The sequence below is a fragment of the Perna viridis genome, chromosome 2 (assembly GCF_037379345.1).
Source record: "Perna viridis isolate PV_CMFRI_1.1 ecotype Kerala chromosome 2, ASM3737934v1, whole genome shotgun sequence".
Lineage (NCBI taxonomy): Eukaryota > Metazoa > Mollusca > Bivalvia > Mytilida > Mytilidae > Perna > Perna viridis.
This window is the reverse complement of record NC_142446.1, coordinates 64,336,431-64,357,732: the sequence shown is the minus strand read 5'-3', so window position 1 is coordinate 64,357,732 and position 21,302 is coordinate 64,336,431. Positions and strand designations below refer to the sequence as shown.

The window sequence follows — 21,302 nt, the reverse complement described above, 5'->3', positions numbered from 1 at the left end:
TAATTCCATGATTTTAAAAGTTTTCAAGGACAACAAATCTGTTATTAGCATTGTCATGTAACTAAGACATTTGTAGCCATTCTATGGAGCAGGTAACAAGATTTTACCTGGTTGATAAAGAATGTTACACCTGTATGTTGTGTTGTATCTGTGTTACCACGGAACTGCAGTAAAACACACCCACAAATTGAGTAAGAGTTATCTCTCTTGGAGCACTTTTTTTTTTTTAAATTCATGACCTTTTTTTTTACAAGTGTGGTTTGGTAAGCATGCATTGCAGGGAAAAGGAAGAGGTTTAGAAGTACAACAAGATATTGGAAATCCCTTAAGCTAAATGGGGAAAGAATAAATTTTCTTAGCCAAAAACTGTATTAATTAAATTCAAATTCAAAACATATCAGACTTCAGGAAGGTTATAGAAGTTATCTATTTTACTAGTGAACTACTATTTCTATTTTTTCTATACATTCAACTATTGTTTGGATCAAAACTAGAAACCAAAAGAAATGGCACTGGAACTAAGAATCTAAAAGTTAAGAAATGAATATGATACTCTATATCTCAATCTATCAACCATGCACTGATTATCAAAAATTATACTTCTTTTCCATTTCTTAATCTACCTGGTGTTCTTTTAGGCAGAAAGCATCAAAGCCACAGTATTTAAAGTACAGCATAAGCATAGTGGCTCCTTGGATAAAATGTGATGGTGTACAGTTTATTCAAATTGTAAATTGAAAGTGAGACTCACATGTGAAGGAATGTACAGGTCATAAATAGATGTTGTGTCCACATCAATGGCATGGAATCCACAGTTTGACCCATATACAACTTTTAACCTTTGACCTTCTTCCACAAGAAGGTCAACTATCTGTGGTTTGTTTGCCAGATCTGTAAATGACTGAAAAAAAAAAGATGTGAATCAATATGCATAAAGTGTTTAATACCATTGTATGGAGCCTTTACAGCTTGCTCATCATTCAACACCATATGGTAAACTGTAGAAATTAAACTGTTTGTTGCTTGGCTTTTGGTTGATGACTGTCTCATTGGCAATCATACCACATCTCCTATTTTTTTATGTACATACATTAATCAGTTTGATACCAATAAACTTGCTGAAAACAAAACCTTTAAAAAAAATTTGTAATTCTAATACAAAAACTCAAATAATTGAGTCCATAGAGCACAGATGTCCCCACCAACTGTGTAAATAAGGTTAAAATACCACTATCACACACCAGAAAATGATAATGGACCATGCCTAAACTTCCATGACATGAGGACATTCTGAATTCCAAATGTTCCCACACAAAAGTTTCTTTTTTACAGATTATCAAAGTTTAGTGCCTTACATATGTGCAAACAACTATTTAAACCATTAAGAAAGCAATTTATCCTTTACATATTCCTTTTTATTGTCTTTTTTACAGATTTTTGTTTAATACTTTGTTTTTGGTTTTATTTCTACAATTTTTTTAAAACATGCAAAATATCATTCTTAAATGGTGATGTGAAAAAGATTATTAGCCTTTTAATAAATGAAGTTGTTGATTCTTTTAATCCAATTTACGCCTCTGAATTCATTTACTTACCTTAAAAGCCATAAACTTATGGTATGGCTTTGGTGCCCAAGCATATATTTCTATACTGTCCAACAGGGCTATCACTAAAAATTTTATCTTCTCATATTTTACTGAAAAATGAACGATATCCATCATAAAGTTATGTAATTATTCATTTAATTTTAATATTCATCCCACATTTCACTGCAAAAGAAATATTGATTGGTGGAGCAGTAGAGAGTTTCAAAAAATTATAATTCCAAAACAATAGTAATATTCACTGATGTATAAATAATTATTCTTAGTTCAACCCTATAAACTTTTTTTTTTTCATCTTTCACGTTTGATGGTATTTCTGATTATGCGTGTAAATATCACACACAAAGTTACTTAAATTTCATAGCTCTCAGAACAACCTCTTTTTGCAGTTAGATTTTTCATTAAAAAACAAGACCACTATTTAAAGAATTCACACAAAGCCTTGTAAAAAATAACCTTAATCCATCAGAAAGCACTAATTTTATATTGTGTTGTCACTTATCTTTCAATTGTGTGTGAAAACAACAGAAAAACAAATGATTTCCCTCAATGGGATTTCAATATTCTATATACATGTAGATACTTACCTATTTTAAAATGAACACATCCCTCTAACTCTCCAACATTCACCCAACCTGCACGCTTTTCATTCTGGAAAAAAAAAACATAAAATACTGATGAGTCACATCAACAAACTTTTATATTGTAAACCAACTTAATTTTGTAAATTCTATATTCAGCATAATATTTAATATAGCTTCCTTTTTTTTCTTTTTTTCCAACATCGATTCCATGATAAAAGAAATTAATTGTTGTGATTTACTTTCATGAGGGTGTTTTGCTCACATAAAAAAAATGCTCACAAATGCATACATTAGAATAACATAAAGTATCATAGCAAAATTTATAACACAAGTTCATTTACAATGTTTAAGTCATTTCAATTTATTTGACTAAGACTTTTTTGTTCCTTTCTCATTTCTTGTTCATTATTGTCTTTTCCTGTATATATATTTATATTCTTTATACTCTTTTTTTTTCGTCTCAAGGTGTCTTTTTGCAGGAGACCAAAAGAAGACAATAAGAAGACCATAACTTACTGCCTCCTTTTTAAATATCTTGTTATTCAACCATGACAGGTAATAGACTCTGATTTTGTTCTTTTTACCAGAGATTGTGACTAGGATGTTTTGTCCTTCTAATACTTCCATTTGTTGGAACCGCCGCCGTGATATTAATGTGTAAACTGCAAAATTAAAAAAAAATATACATAGTTTGTACTATGGTTGAGTAATGTGTAGAGTTAAATGTATAAATAACTGACCAATTTCCTCATTATTTTAAAATACCAAGTTCAAAAACAATGAATTTTACCAACTATCAATTATAACCTACAGTCTAAATAGCACTTTTAAGTCTTGATGTCATTTTAGAATTGATTTGATATTTCTACTCTGTATAACATTCAAAACAGAAGATTGATTTGTATTCTGTTTGTTACATTAGATACAATAATATGATGCATATCACTGAATAGTTAAAACCAATGTTAATTTATTTTATACAGAATTATTCAAATAACAGAGAAACTTCAATACACTAGGCCAACATTATAACTTCCCATCATATAGTTTACACTTCACCACACTTTAACTTCACATCATATAGTTTACACTTCGCCACACTTTAACTTCACATCTTAAAGTTTTCGTAAAAACAAACACAATGTTACTAAAATAATTACCTTTTCCTTGCCCACTTCTGTCTAGTAACATTAAACCAGCTTCTGTCCCTATCAACAGGTTCACACCTAAAATAAACAATTCAACCTTTAATCTAAATTGTATTCATTCTTCCAATTTTATTCCAAATGCATAAGAGTTGTCTCCCTTACACCAGGGTGAAAGATTTATAAAATCAATTTAGTATTTCTATCAGGATTTGTGATATGTTGTAAGTTTTAGAGTTTTTCTTCATGTTTTTCTTTGTATTTTGTTTTTGTTTAACCCTTTTTTCCATTGACACCTAGACTTACTGAAGATTCTAAAGGTGAATTATTTGAATGAAATGAAAGAACACAAATCAAGCAATCAAATGTTTCTCCTTTTTTCCTTGATATCGACATTCGACTAAGTATTACCATGAGACCCAAAAGTTATATCCAGTATTTTTTTTCAGTACATTGAAAAACCATACACAAAACTGCTGTGGACTCTTTCAAAAACGTGTATATATACAATTAGTCATAAGTTATAACAGAAAATACCTCTTTGCCCTCATATGTACAATTGAATAATTGTTTGCAGCTTCTTGAAAGTGTATTGGTGATTAATTCATTTCTTATGATCCATCCTATACTCACAACTTTTTGTGAAAGTGGCCAGACCTCGGTCTCAGTTTTTTTCTTAAATCTTCTTTTTCAAGCAATTTGATTGATTGTAATTTGAGTTGTGGAAGGATTTGAGGAAGATCTCAATTTGAGATTTTTATGAAACCAGCTCTGAAACTGTCGTGAGTTACCTAGAAAGTCAATGCAGTATAATAATTTACTAACCCCATAAAGCTGCACAGAGTATATCAGATGTAAACTTTTTCTTGTATTTTCTAATTTCAGGGGTGTCACCCACTGCCTCTGTGTTTGTTTGTGTTGGTGTGACGTTAACATTAATTTGTGACCCTCTTCTAGACTGTTGTGACCCGATTGTTGATCCACCAGCTCCGAAACCAAATGCTGAAAATGACCTCTGATGGCGCATAGACTGCCCAGATTGACTGACGGCTTGTCGATACTGAAAATTACAAGTGTAATTAAATGGAAAATGTTTTTACTATGAAATTTAGTCAATAAACATCATACAAAACCAAGTTAATTAACTGTTTGATTTAGAAATATTGGCTGCGGCTGATATCAGATTTCTACCATTCTATTTAATACATCTGACGGAATCACTGTTACAGAAAATAGAATTATTAATATAGAAAATTCATTATATTTGATACTGGCGGATTAGGCCTTAGAAATATGGCAACAGTACAGTTAATGTACTTATAATAATTACTTTTACATTACATGTCAATAATAAATGTATTAAATGTAATACAAGTACTCTCATTGTTTGCAATAACACACTTCTAAATGTGTGTTTTTTTGTTTTTGTTTTGTTTTGTTTTTTTTTTACTTTCAGTACACTTAAACTGCATTCAACATACAGTAGAAGTACAATATACTTTCATTCATGGATACAAAAAAATGTACAAATCTTCGTGGATAAGGAAAAAACACAAGTTCATGGATTCTTGAATTTTGAGGTCTTTAAGTTTTTCTCTTCATTGTGAACCAAATTTTGTGGTTCTGCCTACCTACAAAACCAAGAAAACTGGTACCCCACCAACAATAGTACAGTCACAGTAGTATTATATTTTGTATACAAAGTATTATATCAGTTTTCTTATTTTGTTTTTTTTTTTTATTTCAGGCTTCAAGGTTTAAAAGGATTGGTTAAGCAGAGAACAAATCAGCTCATTTTGAAAAAAATTTCTGCAATTCTTTTGGTATGTTTTCTTACTTTTAATCAATTAAAAATTTAGTATATTATTACACAATTCCTACTTTACTAGTCTTGATCATAAAGCTAATGACTATCAACAAGAAGCACATAAGATAGAAAATTAGGCATACATATAAAAATGGAAAGTTTTAGCTACATTACACTGTTAAAATCAATTGTCATTCCTAAAATAAACGACTCTCTAATGTACATTACAAAAAATAACAATCTAGATGTCAAAAATTAATTTCAGTGCAAAAAGGGCAACACATCTATATAGAAACAATTAATTGAATACTTATTATTACATCAAACTTCTCCCCACCCAGTATAAAAAAGAATGCACTTCCTGCCAAACTGACACAATGTTTTTCATCACATGTTTAATCATAATTTGCATCTTTTCTTTCAGTAACTTCAATAAATCTTCGTTAATTAGCTGAAAGACATCTGTCTACTAATATTCTAACAAAATTTTAGGCAGTATCAAGTCAATTTTTGAGTAATCAAAAAACAAACAAACTTTTGGCACACATTTTAAACAGAAAGAAAGTTAAGGTTAAATATCACAAAACATTTTTAAAAAGTTAATATACCATGCAAACCTTTTTAAACATATATTTGCTTTCTGAGTACCCTTTTTTGAAGAAAAAAATCTGCTATCCAAATTAACGGTAATTGATTCCTTAAAAGGAGGTTTAAGGCAAGATGATTATGCACCAAGAATAGCATCATTATTTTCTAACACCCCCCCCCCCCACAGCCGTATTGGCTTAAATGCTGTAGGGGCTTAAAATTTTGTAGGTTATCCCCAGTCTTTAACATCATGGAATAGAGTTGGTCCCCCATTGACTTAATAACAATCACAGTTAACTACCTGACATTTCATCAGATAGTCATTAAATCAAAGGAAGACCAATTCTATTCTCTGAAGTTAACTATTTTACTGGCTGTAACAGATAAAAACATACATTATCTTTACATGGCCTAATCCTGCTAAGACAATACACCTGCCATGCTTCCATCTCTACCCACCAACTTATCATTGTTGTATCTCAGTGATCATAGTAAATCCCTTATCCATATCAGTATTTATCTATAACTTATTATTTGATCAACCCTAAACAATGATAGAAATGAATGGTAGATCTATGTACTATCAATAAAACTCTTTGATCAATCATGACAAGTCTTGAAACAAAATAAAAAAAAAAATTGTAAATACCGCACACCTACACATTGAACAGGAGAGGATCGAAGCAAATGTGTGCTGGGCATATGCCCCCTCCCCTCCCCTTAAAATTAGGAAAAGTTTGGGTTTACCTGAAATCCTCTATCCACCATTGGAGAATAATTTCTACATTTCTTATACATATATTTCAAATGAAATAAATATGGTGGAGATATCAAATTGGGTATATCTGGTGCTTCTAAAAACAATATTCTGCCATTAGTATGACCTAATGGTTGTACAAAAATAATGGAAAGTCTTATTAGTTGCACGACAGAAAATGAAATATTCAGCACATTATATTCTCTGCATATCATCTTTCTTCATTACCATTTAATAAAGGTAGCGCCTAGTTTATATAAGATAATATCACTTAATACATGACAATTATAAGAAGTCATCAAATTTACCATTATTTTGCAAAATTTCTTCCGAACTCAATTACTCAAATTTAAAGGTTTGGTGCAGTTTCCTGTACACACCTTAACATGGGTTATTAGTGATATTAGTATGTACAACAAAGTAGAAATGTATGCAACAGTTTTTCAGTAGTGGAAGAAACGCAACAAATGACTTTCAAGAAAGAAGACCTCAATAGTGGAAATACAGATTTTCACGCAGAACTGCAGGTTCTTTTTTAATACAGGACAGGACTTATAAAAATATATGTCCATTCTCAATCGTGGTCCATCATACACTCTGCGTAACCTATACTTGCTTGATCATTATAATCTTCTAAGACTACAAATCTACTGTTAATTTCTCAGACTAAGAATCTAAATCCTTCATCGAAGTGTGACTATACTACAGTCCTTGAACCGATCTACGCAATGATTTGACAAATCGATGACTGATGACCGATCTGAGCGCAGTTTTGTTATGTAAAATGACATAAGATCTGTTTTCAATAAAAGAAACGAAAAATAAAAGTATAATTTGATGTTTAAATCCATTTCATTATATAAATATGTGTAAAAATGACAAAGAAAACAACAAAAAAACGTAACATACATTGACCACTTTGTGGTCATGTGATGCGATCACCAGTTAAATGGATCGTTTGACGGATTGATGAATGACAGGAAACTGATCGGTCATCGATTACCAATCACAATTTTTATTGCAAGGATCGGTTCAGGTACTGTATGTGAATCATGCCAGACAGTTTAAGTGATAAAAGACCATTACCAAAGAAAAGGAATGAGGATTTACCTCATCGGAACTTGTCTTATCCTGCGGCCTCTGTGGAGTGGGAGGTGACCTCGACTGGGGAGGAGTGTGGGGAGGCAGCAGGTCAGGTAATGCTCCACTACTAGCACTATGTCTGGGGGACTGGAAAGCTGAAAAATCATAACAGTAAACTCATGTATTATTTCAGGCAAATACTCTGAAGGAGCACAATAGCATGCCCCTTGTTACAAGCAAAATCAATGTTTGTCTCTCAAAGTGTATTAGAAATTCTCTAAACTTGGCAGGACCAATGGCATTTATATAAAACATGAAGGACACAGTACCCCATGCTAATATAATTCAACGACTTAATGAAAATTGATTCATACATGGAAGTGTATCAAAATATTCAAAACATAATAAAAAATGGCAAAATTGGTTCTCAATGTTAGGTAACTTTCTAAATACAAAATGAAGGACTGAGATTAGTAAATACATATCATTGATTGGACCAGAGCTAATGAGTTGGAGGAAGTTTTGGAAAGAGGTTAATATTGTGATATACAGTACCTACCACTAACTGCACCAGGGGCTGGACAAGTTAAATGAGATTTTGGCGAGGGGTATGTCCCTTACCTACCACTGGTTGAACCAGAGACTTGATGAGTTTAATGTTATTTTAGTGCTTGGAGTGTAAGTGATGTACCTACCACTGATTGCACCAGGGGCTGATGAGTTTGATGAGGTTTTGGCGAGAGGTGGTTTACTTCTTTGTATAGCTTCACTCTTTCTATTTCTTTCATGTTGTTGGTCTGCGAAAGCTGTGTCTGACTTGTTCTGAAAAAGACAAATGGAGAATGGTCATTTTACAAGTAATTTCAACTAAGTCATCAAACATATTACCGGTAACAATATTTTGTATGTGAATACAGAGAAGCACAAATACATTAAGTTACAAGTTAATGATGTAAAAACACATCCATTAAAAGCTAAAAATATATTCCAGTAATACTGTTACATTTAGAATGATATCAGTTTTTATTGTAAACTTTTTGATCTATAAGCCAAAACTATATTTTGAAGAAATGTTGATACAGATATGACTGGAATTTGACTGGACTATCAGCGCCTTTACTAGCCTCAGGCTTCAGAGTACTGGTTTATCATGAAGACTGAGAAATAATTACAATTTTAGGTCACTCAGCCACGTTAAATTTACAATTTTATGTTTGAAATTTAATTTAATTTTTTGCATGGACATAACCAATTTTTCACACAGTTACAGAAAAAAAAATAATACAATTCAGAATCTGTATTCAAATTAAGTCCCCTCAAGAAATGATTCAATTTCATTAAGTCAAAAATACTGACTCGAATTTAAAATTATAATTTTATAACATTTATTCCATATTCCTGAGAGTTACCAGAGAAATAGCGAGGAGTGGAATTTAACTAACTCTACCAAATTCAGCTGGGAAATCATGATTTCTATCAGTAAAATTACTGACTCCTTTTCAAATCATATAATCCAATTTTACCCCTTCCCAATTCCATGTTTGCCATGAATGACTTGTCTAATGTGACATGATATTAAATAACTCTTGAGGAATCTTCCCAAGCATCAGACGAGCTTGTCAGATCATAATGACATTGGAAGGCTTTGATTAACAAAGCCATCAATTTTTACGGGAACTTGAGGTTCTGCGGTAGCTGACAGGGAAGTATTACTATAACAAAAAATGATCATATCTGTTTGATAAATCCTATCCTCCTATTTCTACTTTAAATTACTATTTGCCACTTTCTAAGATCAATCTTATGATAGAGAGATGGAATAACTCTCCCAAAATTAAAATCCTTTATCTCAAAATGTACATTATGATATGCTTATTTCTTAATAAAGCATCAAATCCAACACTAAAGCCATTCCATTTCAAAGAGCAGCACATTTTTCACATGGACAATAATACTGACAAAAGTGATCTCATCTAAGGGTTCAATTTCGTCAAAGCATAGTTCTCCTCATTATCCCAAGCTGAACCCATACATTGGGCATTTACGAAACAAAAATTATAAGTCAACATTTCATCCAACTTGGGACCAAGAGCTGCTTGAGCTGGAATGAGCTAAATCAAATCTTCAAAGCTTAATGAAAAACAAATGCTAAAAGAATGTCTTTTCTACTTAAGATCTTCCATTTTGAAAAGGTTTAACTTTCAATCACTTTGATACATTTAGACAAGCCAAACATTTAAGAACACCAATCATAGTGACTCCAATGATTAGAAATGACACAGGTTCATTCATTTATTATGTAACCATCAAAAAGAAAATTCTTCAAAACCTCCCAAAAAAATTTCTTTTCTATGATCAATTACGCACAAAACAGGATCTGTCATTTTTGCCAGAAATGAATATTTCAAACACTAATTAACTTGTTTCAGAAGAGAATGTTTAACTTTGATTAAGTCATCAGTTGTGGCTAATTAAAGCCAGTTTTCACGAAGAATGGAAGAAACCTAGTAAAGTAACATGCCATCACATAAGCAGTCCTTTTCTGCCGTTGAAGGGTTCCTTTAGATAATGACTCTCAACAGTTTTCCGGAGATGATGCACTACTTTGTCAAATGAGTCAGATTTCACAATAATTAATTTGTTCTCTCCCCATTGACAAATCGGGATAATATCCATCATTTCCACAGAAAATTGAGATATTATCTTTTAATTTGCCAGCTATTCAAACTGAAACGGAAGTAATAGAATGTTTACTCACAAATCTAGTAAAAATTTGTCTGGGTTTAAAATTTAAGGGTATGAGTTCTTGTTTATCTACATATGATTAGAAGAGAAATAGAATGTCCATTTGCAAAACATGAGCCTTGACAAATGAATCATGTCAATAAAATATACATAATAATTTACAGAACAATATAAAAATGCACCAACACTCCTTTTTATGTGATTTGGTCAATATTTGTCTAATGCTCTTCTATTTTTGGCTTACATATGGTTTTTATTTCATATTTTTTTTTTGGTTTATTTCAATCAGTTAAATTAAGAAGTCTTAGCCCCTTCCTCTTCAACACAAAAGCAAACACACGCAACTGCTCCTATCCTCAGTCCTCTATTTTAGAATAAACCATTAAGGATACTAATCTATAATAAACAACCCTAGAAGTTATCTCTAATATAAAAAAAAAGTATACAAAGAAGGCATGACTAAATATGTACTAACAGATGTAAATATATAAAAACACAAAAAACATTTTTTTTTAATACAATTTGGTGAATGTGTAACTTCATCTGCTATTTTGGCTTACAAGTGGCTTATTTCATTTTCTTTATTCAAATAAATTCTTTTTTAAAAAAGCTTTGATCCCTTTCCCCACCACAAACTCATATCAATATAATAAACTGATATTGTTATTGATATGATAAACTGTGAACTGATAAAAAAATATGTAACTTGTGTACCAAGAGGGCAATGCCTAGCATACAACACCAATCTGACATGATAAAAGTGGAGTTGTGGACCTAGACATGGGACACTCAATATCTGATCTTCGACCTTACATAGGTCCAAGACCTTTAACCCTTGCAACTGACAACTTACTGTGGACTCTTGCTTTTTCCTCGAAAACCCCTTTGATCTGAAACTTGCCAAAGTCCAGGACTTTCTGATCTTGAAAGTTAATTTGAACTCCTGTAATATTACCCCTTTTCACAAGTCATAACTGTCAACCTTAAATAAGGACTTGGTGACAAATGAGATTCCCAAGACAATCTCATCTAATCCCATAAAATCCCATTTATCTTACTCTTTGACAGTAACCAACCCCCATAACTCTAATTCTAATAAGATAATCCAAGTGAAGAATGGTCACATTATATTTTTTCATTCCATAAAACAACTAAATACCAGATGTTAACACTTGTGTTTTGTAGCAGACCAAATTCAATTATTCCAAACCAATTTGGGATATAACAGAACAATTAAGAACAACACTGAACATCAATTTTCTATGAAGTAATAAATGAACATCATGTTCCAATCATTATCCAGCCCCAGGAGGGAGCAACGAACCTACATGAATAGAACTATACTGTTATCCTGTCCCACGACAATCTATCGCAATATAAGCTAATGGCTTATTTTTTTTCAAATTATGTCCTTTTTACATGCAAAAACAGTATCATTTAGCAATAATGTATATGACAATACAGTCAAACCTCAATGTGTCGTACTCAGAAGAGTCGAAATCTTTGATAACTCAAACTAATTTAACAAGGTTCGGTTGTATCTACCAATCATAATAAGTACTAACATCACATTTTTTTACACATGTTGTAATAAGTACATTTATTTGTATACATTGTATTGAATTCTTTATTCATACCATGATATTCTGGAAAAAAGGACAGGAAAATGGGGGAAAAAATTTGAAAAAAAAATCAAAAAGCCTGGCAAACTTACAAATAAATTTATCCCTAGTTTAATTAGTGATACATTTGTATCATATTCAATTTCACCAAAGCCTATCAAGCTTTCATTTGAAACAAAATGAAATCAGTCCAAGTTAATTTGATGCTTACACAAGATTGAAAAAAAAATCAAAAAGCCTGGCAAACTTACAAATAAATTTATCCCTAGTTTAATTAGTGATACATTTGTATCATATTCAATTTCACCAAAGCCTATCAAGCTTTCATTTGAAACAAAATGAAATCAGTCCAAGTTAATTTGATGCTTACACAAGATTGATATAAAATGCTTCACACAAACGTTCCAATGATTTGTAAGAGTCATGCCCCTTACCCTTGGTCTACCTCATAAAATGCCAATGGTAACAAAATATGGAATTAAAGGGTCTTGAGACTCCTGACCACTACTTAAACAATTATGTGTCAACTTCAACTTGACCTAAGCAATGTGTAATATACCATACCAGGTGCCTTGAAAAGATTTTCTCACAACTTAAAACACTTCCTCAAGTTTATTGCCACTCTTTACATCTTCATCATTTCAAGATTTATTACATATAAATCACTCTACAAGATAACACGGTCCTCTCTTTGGTCAATGACAATCTTAAAATTCAGGAATGTGAACCACTTACCTGGCCTCTTACCATATTCTTCAGATTCACCATTCCCAGACAATTAAGATATCCTTTGTGGAATTAGAGACAATTAAAAAACTATGATATTCAGTAGGTCTACCAAAGTCAATTACATTTTTTAAGGAACCATGGCCATCATACATGGACAAGACAAAAAACTAAAGTTAGAAGAATGCAGACAGCTATAAAATGTTTTAACTGTCCAGCCTATGTTGAAAATGACCACTTGTAACATCACTGCTAGTTTACATTGCACAATATTAGGCTGGTACCATCTGATGTTAGGCCTACACAGGCTTTTGCCCCATACAATCAGACATTTGGGTTACACAATTTGACATCTGGCCTAAACAGTCTGACACTGCTCAATATCATTTGACATTTGACGCCAAACCAATTCATTTTTGCTCTTTGACCACCTAGATTTTTCAATTCTGACAAGCCTTTGTTATTAGATAACCACTTGAGACAAAACTTACCATAACTCCATAACTCAGACATAATGAACACAGACATATAACCCCATCCATCTTATTTTTTTCTTTGACCACATTACTGGTGACCACAAAGACCACTTATAATTCCAGCATATTTCAATTACAGTAATTAAAAAAAAAACAATCTTTCACTTTCAAAATGCATTCTAAATAATCTATGTTCCTCATAACTGCACAATGACCTTTGACCAACCACTAACCAAAAACACCAGAATCATAACAACAAATGAAAACTGATATTCACCATAATGGCATCATGACCACAGATATTTGACCAAAAACACATTATTCACAGAATTCTTTTTCTTCCCATCACTCATCAGACAGATAATCCCAATGGATTAGAGCCTTACAAGAAACTTTCAAGTAAGATGAGAAAATTTGCATTCTAGAGCTGACAATTGCAATGATGGCCACTGACAACAACCCATAGGCAGAACTCATTTTTCACAGAATTCTAAAATGTCCATCTATCCCTCATCACATGAAGCAGATGCTACAATTAATGACCCACAAATATGAGAACCCATAGATTCTGTTAAGTATGGGAAAACAAACAATGTAATTTCACACCATGTTAGCAAGCCAATGCTGCAGGTTGCCTTATCTTTTACAAATAGAATTAATTTGATGGATAAACAGGACTTACATTCCACAAATAAACTTGTCAGTTTAATTAGCTATTGAGTGAAACAGATAAACAAAAGTATTGTTGATACACATCTTCATGTCAGTCATAACAAATCTCATAAAAAAACTCTTCAATTTCTAAGAATTTTTTACTACCGTGTTATATACAACACAGTTTTCAATAATATGACTGCTATAGAAACACACTGCCTCAAACATAATGGACTTTTCAGTAGTGATAGGAATTGGAGGGGTCATGTGCAATTTATCACATTCCAGCTGAAACAGTCCCATTCTTAGAAATAGCTTTTAAGAAAAGTCCTTAAAATTCTATATATCTTAAAATGGCACATTCTTAACAATTTAATCCCAATCATATAATACATAAGGTGTATATTAGAAGGTATGGTGTAGAAACATACTGAAATGACCGAAACAGACACACAAAATTTACTCCTATGAGCACCTAACATAAACAAAATATGATAAAAAAAAAAAAAAAAAAAAAAAAAAAACATCAGTAAACATCAGTATCCAGCTCAGACTACATAAAGGTTTGCTTGCAGAGTTGGTATCAGTCCAAACCGTACTTGCCGGGTTGGTATCACCCAAAACCTTGCTTACAGGGTTGGCATTAGCCAAACCTTGCAAGTGGATGATTGCACTGAAAGCCATGACACTGGCAGACACTTTTACTACTTTAATGATACTAAACACAACACAAGAATTCAGTCAGCAAGATAATACTAAACTTTAACAGGTTTTGAAATCAAAATGTTGACAATTATGTACATTTTAACACTTATTTATCACTGAAAGGAACTGTAACTGTCCATGAAATGACAGAGACTCAAAAGTTATTGTCAAACTATCAGCCAAAAAAAAGAATAAACATGTTTTTTAAACTCTTTTTGACCCCAAATCTAAGATGAGCAAAAAATCTCTAAAAGTTGATAGACAATATATGTAGGAACCAGAAGATAAAATACTGTAAGCTTTCAAAATGATTGCATAAATTAATGCTTGTATCTTCTAAAAAAATAACTGATTTTTGTTTACTTCTCAAGATAAAATCTCCCATATCAAAACAAAAAAAATGTAACAAAAAGGGGGAATACTGCACAAAAATAATCCCACTATCTACAAAATATAGATGCAAACCAAACTATGAAATAGTGTCTCTACTTAACCTTTTATAATAGAAGCAATTATTTGATGTTTTCTATTTTTTTCATTTTTCCTGTATAACAGTTGTTTTAGATATGGTAATTGGGTTTGAATTTCCTCTTTGTAAAAAAATCTAATTTCATGAGACAATTTCAACTAAAATATGACAAATTGTGCTCTCTATATAAAATTGACCATATCATAATCAGAAAATAATAACAGGTTCTATAGTGTAAACAAGTCAGATGTGTGCTTCCTCCTTTATCAACTGAATGTCAGAACCATCTAAACCATAATATTATCAACCCCATGAAACCTACCAAAAACAGGCTTTAGATAAACCTTACTTACACATAGCTAATTAAGACATTCACTCATCTAAATAGATGTAGGTAACATAGACCACCTCATAAGAAGAAAATTGAGACAGCCAACTGAGATAAATATCCTGTGTTAATATCTTGAATAATATTATCTACTTAACCAATTAGAATACTATACTGTGCTACACTTATTTGGATACCATGGTTTGAGGAAAAAACATAAGTTCGTAGATTCTTAAGGAGGTAGACCTTGGATAAGGGACATAATTGTTCAAATCAGTGATATGTTTGTATCATATTCAATTTCACCAAAGCCTATCAAGCTTTCATTTGAAACAAAATGAAATCAGTCCAGGTTACTTTGATGCTTACATGAGATTGATCTAAAATGATGAATACAAACGTTCCAATGATTTGTTAGAGTTGTGTCCCTTACCCTAGGTCTACTACCTTAAATTCCTCGATTTTACAACTCCATCATACAAATGAAAGGAAAATATCCATTTGGTTGGGAACCATGATTGATTGCTGGAGTTTAACGCCCGTGCAGCAATATTTCAGCTATATTCAGGTGGAGGTTGGAAACCAATTTTCATGACTAGCCAAACCAATTTTCATGGTTAGCCAAATCCATGAAAACCATCAATATTGGTAACCAACAAACACTAACATTACCACAGTATTCTGTCCATCAGATGGACTGCAAATGGTATGTAAAGATCAACTTGACCTTACTTCCACTCCATAGATAGGTATCTACTTATTTATCACAGAAGTCCTTACAAAAATAAGTCACAAGACTCTTTACACTAAAGTGAAACTAACAGAAATTTTAAAAACAACTGACCCTTCCTTCCATAATGATGCCCTCTACAGGGAGGTAAATGACACCTCTGATAACCTACCCCCTCCTACAATTACTCATCAAAGAGGTCTTATTACTCCTACTCCCTATACTATCGCTGAGAAGCTAACTAACTGACTATTATCAGATAACCTTATCCCTCTAACTGTCAACACCACTGATTATCTCTGTAAACTTATAAAAAGTTATCTGAAAGGCTTCATGGTATATGCCACCTCTGAAATCACCAAAAATCCACAAAAATTGAAGCTCAATTTCTGTTTATCATTCAAATTTGATTACCGGTAATTTCTAATTTTACCTAATTTTCCTTACTTTACTAACCAGTGTTAAAATTGTATGATGCTGGTGTGTTACTTCTCTCAATTTCTCAGATTACCTGACTGATATCAGGTTAATTAATCAAAGTGTTCTTCTCATTTCGTTTTCAACTGTTCAGGTTTATAAGTACATTTTTCTACCTTGCAGGGTGATCCATCGTGTGCTTAGATATCATTATGACAGCATTTTTTCAGTCATCTAAAGGAGGTTACTGATGACCAAAAGCAACAATTGGATAGGGACAGCTCTAAACAAATATCAGTGGAGAGTTTATATAAACATATGAGATGTGGTATGATTGCCAATGAGACAGTCATCCAACGAACAATTAAACTTCTACAGGTCACCACACAGCCTTCAATGATGGGCAAAACCCATACCATAATGCTGTAAAAGGCCCCAAAATAAAGGAAGTAAAACTTTTGTTTGTTTTAGACTCATTAACTTTTAATTCAACTTTTTTCATTAGTCTGACAACCAAGTTGTTAGTCCATCTGTCTGTCTGTCAGCCTATGCCGATGGGTAAAATTTAAGAAAAGTATGACAAAGTATGATTCGTGCACATGTTATATACAGGTACATCAAGCTGAAAAATTTCATTTTCAAAAGCTCAAATTTCCATTGTATCCTGAACATGATACTCCTCAAAAGTACAAAACAAAATCTTTCCTGACCCTGACTAAACCACTACATGAATAACGAACCTCCCAAAATTAATATTCTTCTCAATTCACAAACAATTTATCAGGCTACTATAACAATGTGTCAGACTGATCAGAGGGAAGAAATACCCTACCAATAGACTAGGATATAGTCTTACATTGATTCAGATGACTGTTATCTTATACTGTTTATGAAGTTTTAATACCAATTCATCATAAGTCATATTTCCCTATTCATATAGCCCTCTACATGATAGACCTCACACAAATATGCCTCTGATCAAATCTATGGAAGATCTTGGTTTTCAATTAAAGGGCTGTATCACTATCATACTGTCAAGTAAATTACTTTGTTTTCTCTTATTACTAGCTTTAGCATGAAGTTAACATTTTCCCATTCACCACTGAATCATTGACAAAGGCATACTTGAGTTAGTGTGCTTATAGTATATACATAGGGCAAAAAAGATAATATGTGTGTTTTTCTTTTTCTTCTTAAAAAATAGGGTAGGTATAGGTAGGGTTTTTGTTTGTTTGTGTGTTTGTTTTTTTGTTTGTTTTTTTTCAGTCCTTTTTTTTTTTTGGTTTCTTTACATTAAGTCAATGGAAGAAACATTCTGATTTTAACAATGCTTATGCAAAGTTGACAAACAAAACATTAGGGTACACCATTTATAGCTGAAGAAAATAGGGTGGGTAGGGTAATATGAAACAAATTCTTTTTTCAATTTGGCCTAATTCTATTTTCTAATCTATATTTATTGCACAAGGAATTAAAAGTACCAAATTTCAAAAAATCAAGAACAAATTATATAATGAAGTAGATGTTTAGTCATTAAGCAATCTGATTCATAGGTACTTAAATGATTAAAAAGAAAACAAAAAAAAACAGTTATGTTACAAAAAAATACAAATCTGATAACACATTAACATTGAGCAATAAATTAATTTAACTATTATGAATTTTGATTTTAATTAATGGTCTTTAAGTATTAACAAAAAATACCACTTAAGCATAAAACCCATTTATTAGTTTCCAATTCCCAAATCATTAAAATTTGAATTTTCAATGATCTAATTTGCATAGGTTTCAAATTTCTATGATTTACAGAGCCTATAAATTCAGATAATATTTTAGAAATTCCAATATTTCCCATGAGCTTTGGACATGGAACAAAATCCCTTTATCTACAAGTAGCATCAGCTATGGAAAGGTTAATACGAGGACATCACTTGGTAATTAAGTGTCAGTCTCTGTAAGAATCAGGCAGTGGATGAAAACATAGTGTGGAAAAAAAAACCACCACTTTGAAATTTCAATTTGACTATTTGCATCATCAGAAAGACAAGATTTTTCTTATTATGTTGGAGCTTTGAGTTATAATTTCATTAAAATGCACTGAAAATGAATATTTCAAGGGCAGATAACTCTGTCAAAAACCTCATTTTTCAAACATTCTATTGAATAATTTCTGAGCAAATACAGTGATTCAGAGATCAAATAATGGTCTTTTTAAATAGAGAAAGTTTCCTTGGTTGAAATGATATTGTCAGATCGGTGGGTAGTTGACATGCATGTTTCTGATTTTTCCCATTTTGCCTGATACTTACAAATACATACAATTAAACAAATCAATGGTGAATGTATGGAAATGAAAGATGAAGGTTTCAATAGAATTTGTAAGATTGTAACTCTCTTAAGTAGATTTGAGTTAACAAAACTCTTTCATTATTAATTAAGATAGCTTATGTATGTATACATTTACCTAGTACTTCATAATCCTGGTGTGATGTGGTGTGTTCATTTTGTACATCATAATGCTCAATTTTAAATAAAAAATCTATATATATTTATCTATAGAATCTATACAGATTTTTTTGACAAATTTTAGCTAATATAAAAAAAAATATAGACTGGTTTTCACATATGATTCATAAATATAAACTGAAAGTATTTTTTTTCTAAATCATGAATCCATAAGTATGTTCTATTTTGATAATCATATCTTAAGCTTATTTTTGTCAAGCTGAGAAAAAAAAAATCAGGAAATTACTGATATCATAAGCAGCCAAAGATCTTGTAACAAGACTGCATATTCTACTTTAAACAACTTCAATTTTTTAGCTTCTATACAATAAATTGGGAGGCTAAGTGCTTCTTTCCAATGCCACAACTGCACGACCCATTTAAAACCCAACAGATGGGATATACATCCCTCATCTATCATAATAGAACAATGTAAAATCCACAGCAAACAAAACCCAGATAAAATTTCAGGAAAATATTGACCACTAGCAATTCGATCTTCTTTAAATACCATTTTATCGCACCATAAAATATTGATACCATGCTTTCTTTCAGGAAATAATACAAAAACATATTGAACATTGCAATATCATACTACATCACAAGAACAACTCAATATTCTACAAATCCTTAGCAATAACAGATATGGCCCTTTGTTCAGTCTAATTATCTGTTGCATTGGCTACCTGACTCATGCTTACACTTTCCTAATGAAAAGTGAAATTCTTTTGTTCTATGAAATTTGATATGCTTTCATTTTATGTACCCAATAATAAGCATGGGAGCCTATTGTGATTAAATAGCTGTGTAATTTCCAAACCCAAAGTAATGCTAACATAATAATGCAACTTTAACGATCACCTCGAAAATAAAGTTTTCAGGAGAACAGAAAACGTAAATTTCAAAATTCAATTGAAAATGTGTTTGTATGGAAATCTAAATAAGACAATAAAAATTGTACAAAAGGAAACTGTCGATCCACCTGGCACTACCTGGTAAAACCAATATAAAGTTTCAGTTATATCATATTTATATCACATTTATGGAGAATATCGCCTCTAAAGTAGTGCTTTATATTCCAAAACTATTTTATTCTAAAAAAAAATTTAAAACATCAGTTTGCTTGTGATGACGTCATGAATTGAAGTTTTACATATAAATGCAATGTTGGAATATACTGCATGCCAATGTTTTGTAGATATCTGTACAAAATATAATTTAGCTTCACAATAAAGTGGCATGTTACATTGAGAGTTTATATCCTAATGTTTGTGCACAAGTTATGTGACTCCATCTTTTTGTAAAAAAAAAAAAAACAATACTTAGCCAGAGGGAGAGGGATGAACAGACATACACACAGACTAAACTCTAAATGCCCTGCAATAAATACACATCGGCATGTAACACACAGACAGACCAAAATCTAAAGGCTCTGAACAATACATGTAATTATTAGGGATGGTGGAGAATGAACAGACAGACAGACAGACAGACCAAAATCTAAAGCCCTGCACAATACATGTAATACTGAGAGATGATAGAGGATGAACAGACAGACTAACCAAAATTTAAAGTCCCTGCAAAATTCATGTTCTGTAATAATGAAACATTATAACAATGAAATAATTTCCAAACCAATTTAAAAGCAGCAATAAAGCTATCCAAAATATGCCTTGCATAAAAAGAAAATTAATTGATCTTAAAACTAATCTTGAACATTAAAAGTCAAGGTTAATAACTGTTGTAGACACTTTAATTAAACCTAATTATGGCAAAAAAATCCATAGAAGTTTTTTTTGTTCTATAATATTACTCATAAGGAAGGAAACCAGCTTCAACAAAAACAGGAAATCCGACAGGGCTACTGAAGCATTTACAATGAACAGAGAGACATTATGGTAGAGTAAAAATTGAACAGAGTTTTATCTCAGCAAGAACAAACCGCAAGTCACAGCAGGGCTTATTATGGGCATTAAGTAATAAATATACCATACACTGGAAAGATGGACAACTCCATAGGTATACAGTGTACTAAAGATTTATATAAATTAAAAAAAAAAAAACTTTTAGGAAGGTTAATACAAGTACTTTGACTTCGTCATTAATAATTTGACCAATCAAAATTACAGAATAAGCGAAGAGATGATACTGTCATCTTTCACATCATGACATCTTTGCAGAATGAAGTTAAGTGGATACAGGTACTTAAAGCTTATCTAAGTAGAAGGGATGGAAGGCACTCATCCTCAAATAAAAATATTCAAATTTTAATAAATATCATCAAAGTAGCCTGATATCCTGCTAACTTTCAGAATTTCTCACCAAGGTACAAAAAAAACTATAAATGTAGAATGTTA

General features: G+C 31.6%; 1 protein-coding gene across 11 annotated transcripts in view; it reads right to left on the bottom strand.

The window, feature by feature from the left end:
* Positions 1-21,302, bottom strand: part of LOC148626462 (serine/threonine-protein kinase mig-15-like) — a 90,363-nt gene that overhangs the window by 5,587 nt on the left and 63,474 nt on the right. For 5 of the 11 annotated variants that reach the window (XM_088570481.1, XM_088570483.1, XM_088570485.1 and 2 more), the window contains 9 exons: positions 8,264-8,390; positions 7,572-7,723; positions 4,159-4,393; positions 3,349-3,414; positions 2,705-2,850; positions 2,192-2,255; positions 1,596-1,696; positions 752-901; positions 108-164 (listed from right to left, as the gene is read on the bottom strand). In XM_088570481.1, coding sequence (XP_088426607.1) covers positions 108-164; positions 752-901; positions 1,596-1,696; positions 2,192-2,255; positions 2,705-2,850; positions 3,349-3,414; positions 4,159-4,393; positions 7,572-7,723; positions 8,264-8,390 — 1,098 coding nt within the window. The remainder of the gene's footprint in view (positions 1-107; positions 165-751; positions 902-1,595; positions 1,697-2,191; positions 2,256-2,704; positions 2,851-3,348; positions 3,415-4,158; positions 4,394-7,571; positions 7,724-8,263; positions 8,391-21,302) is intronic. The other 6 variants (XM_088570482.1, XM_088570486.1, XM_088570491.1 and 3 more) reach the window with 2 other exon arrangements.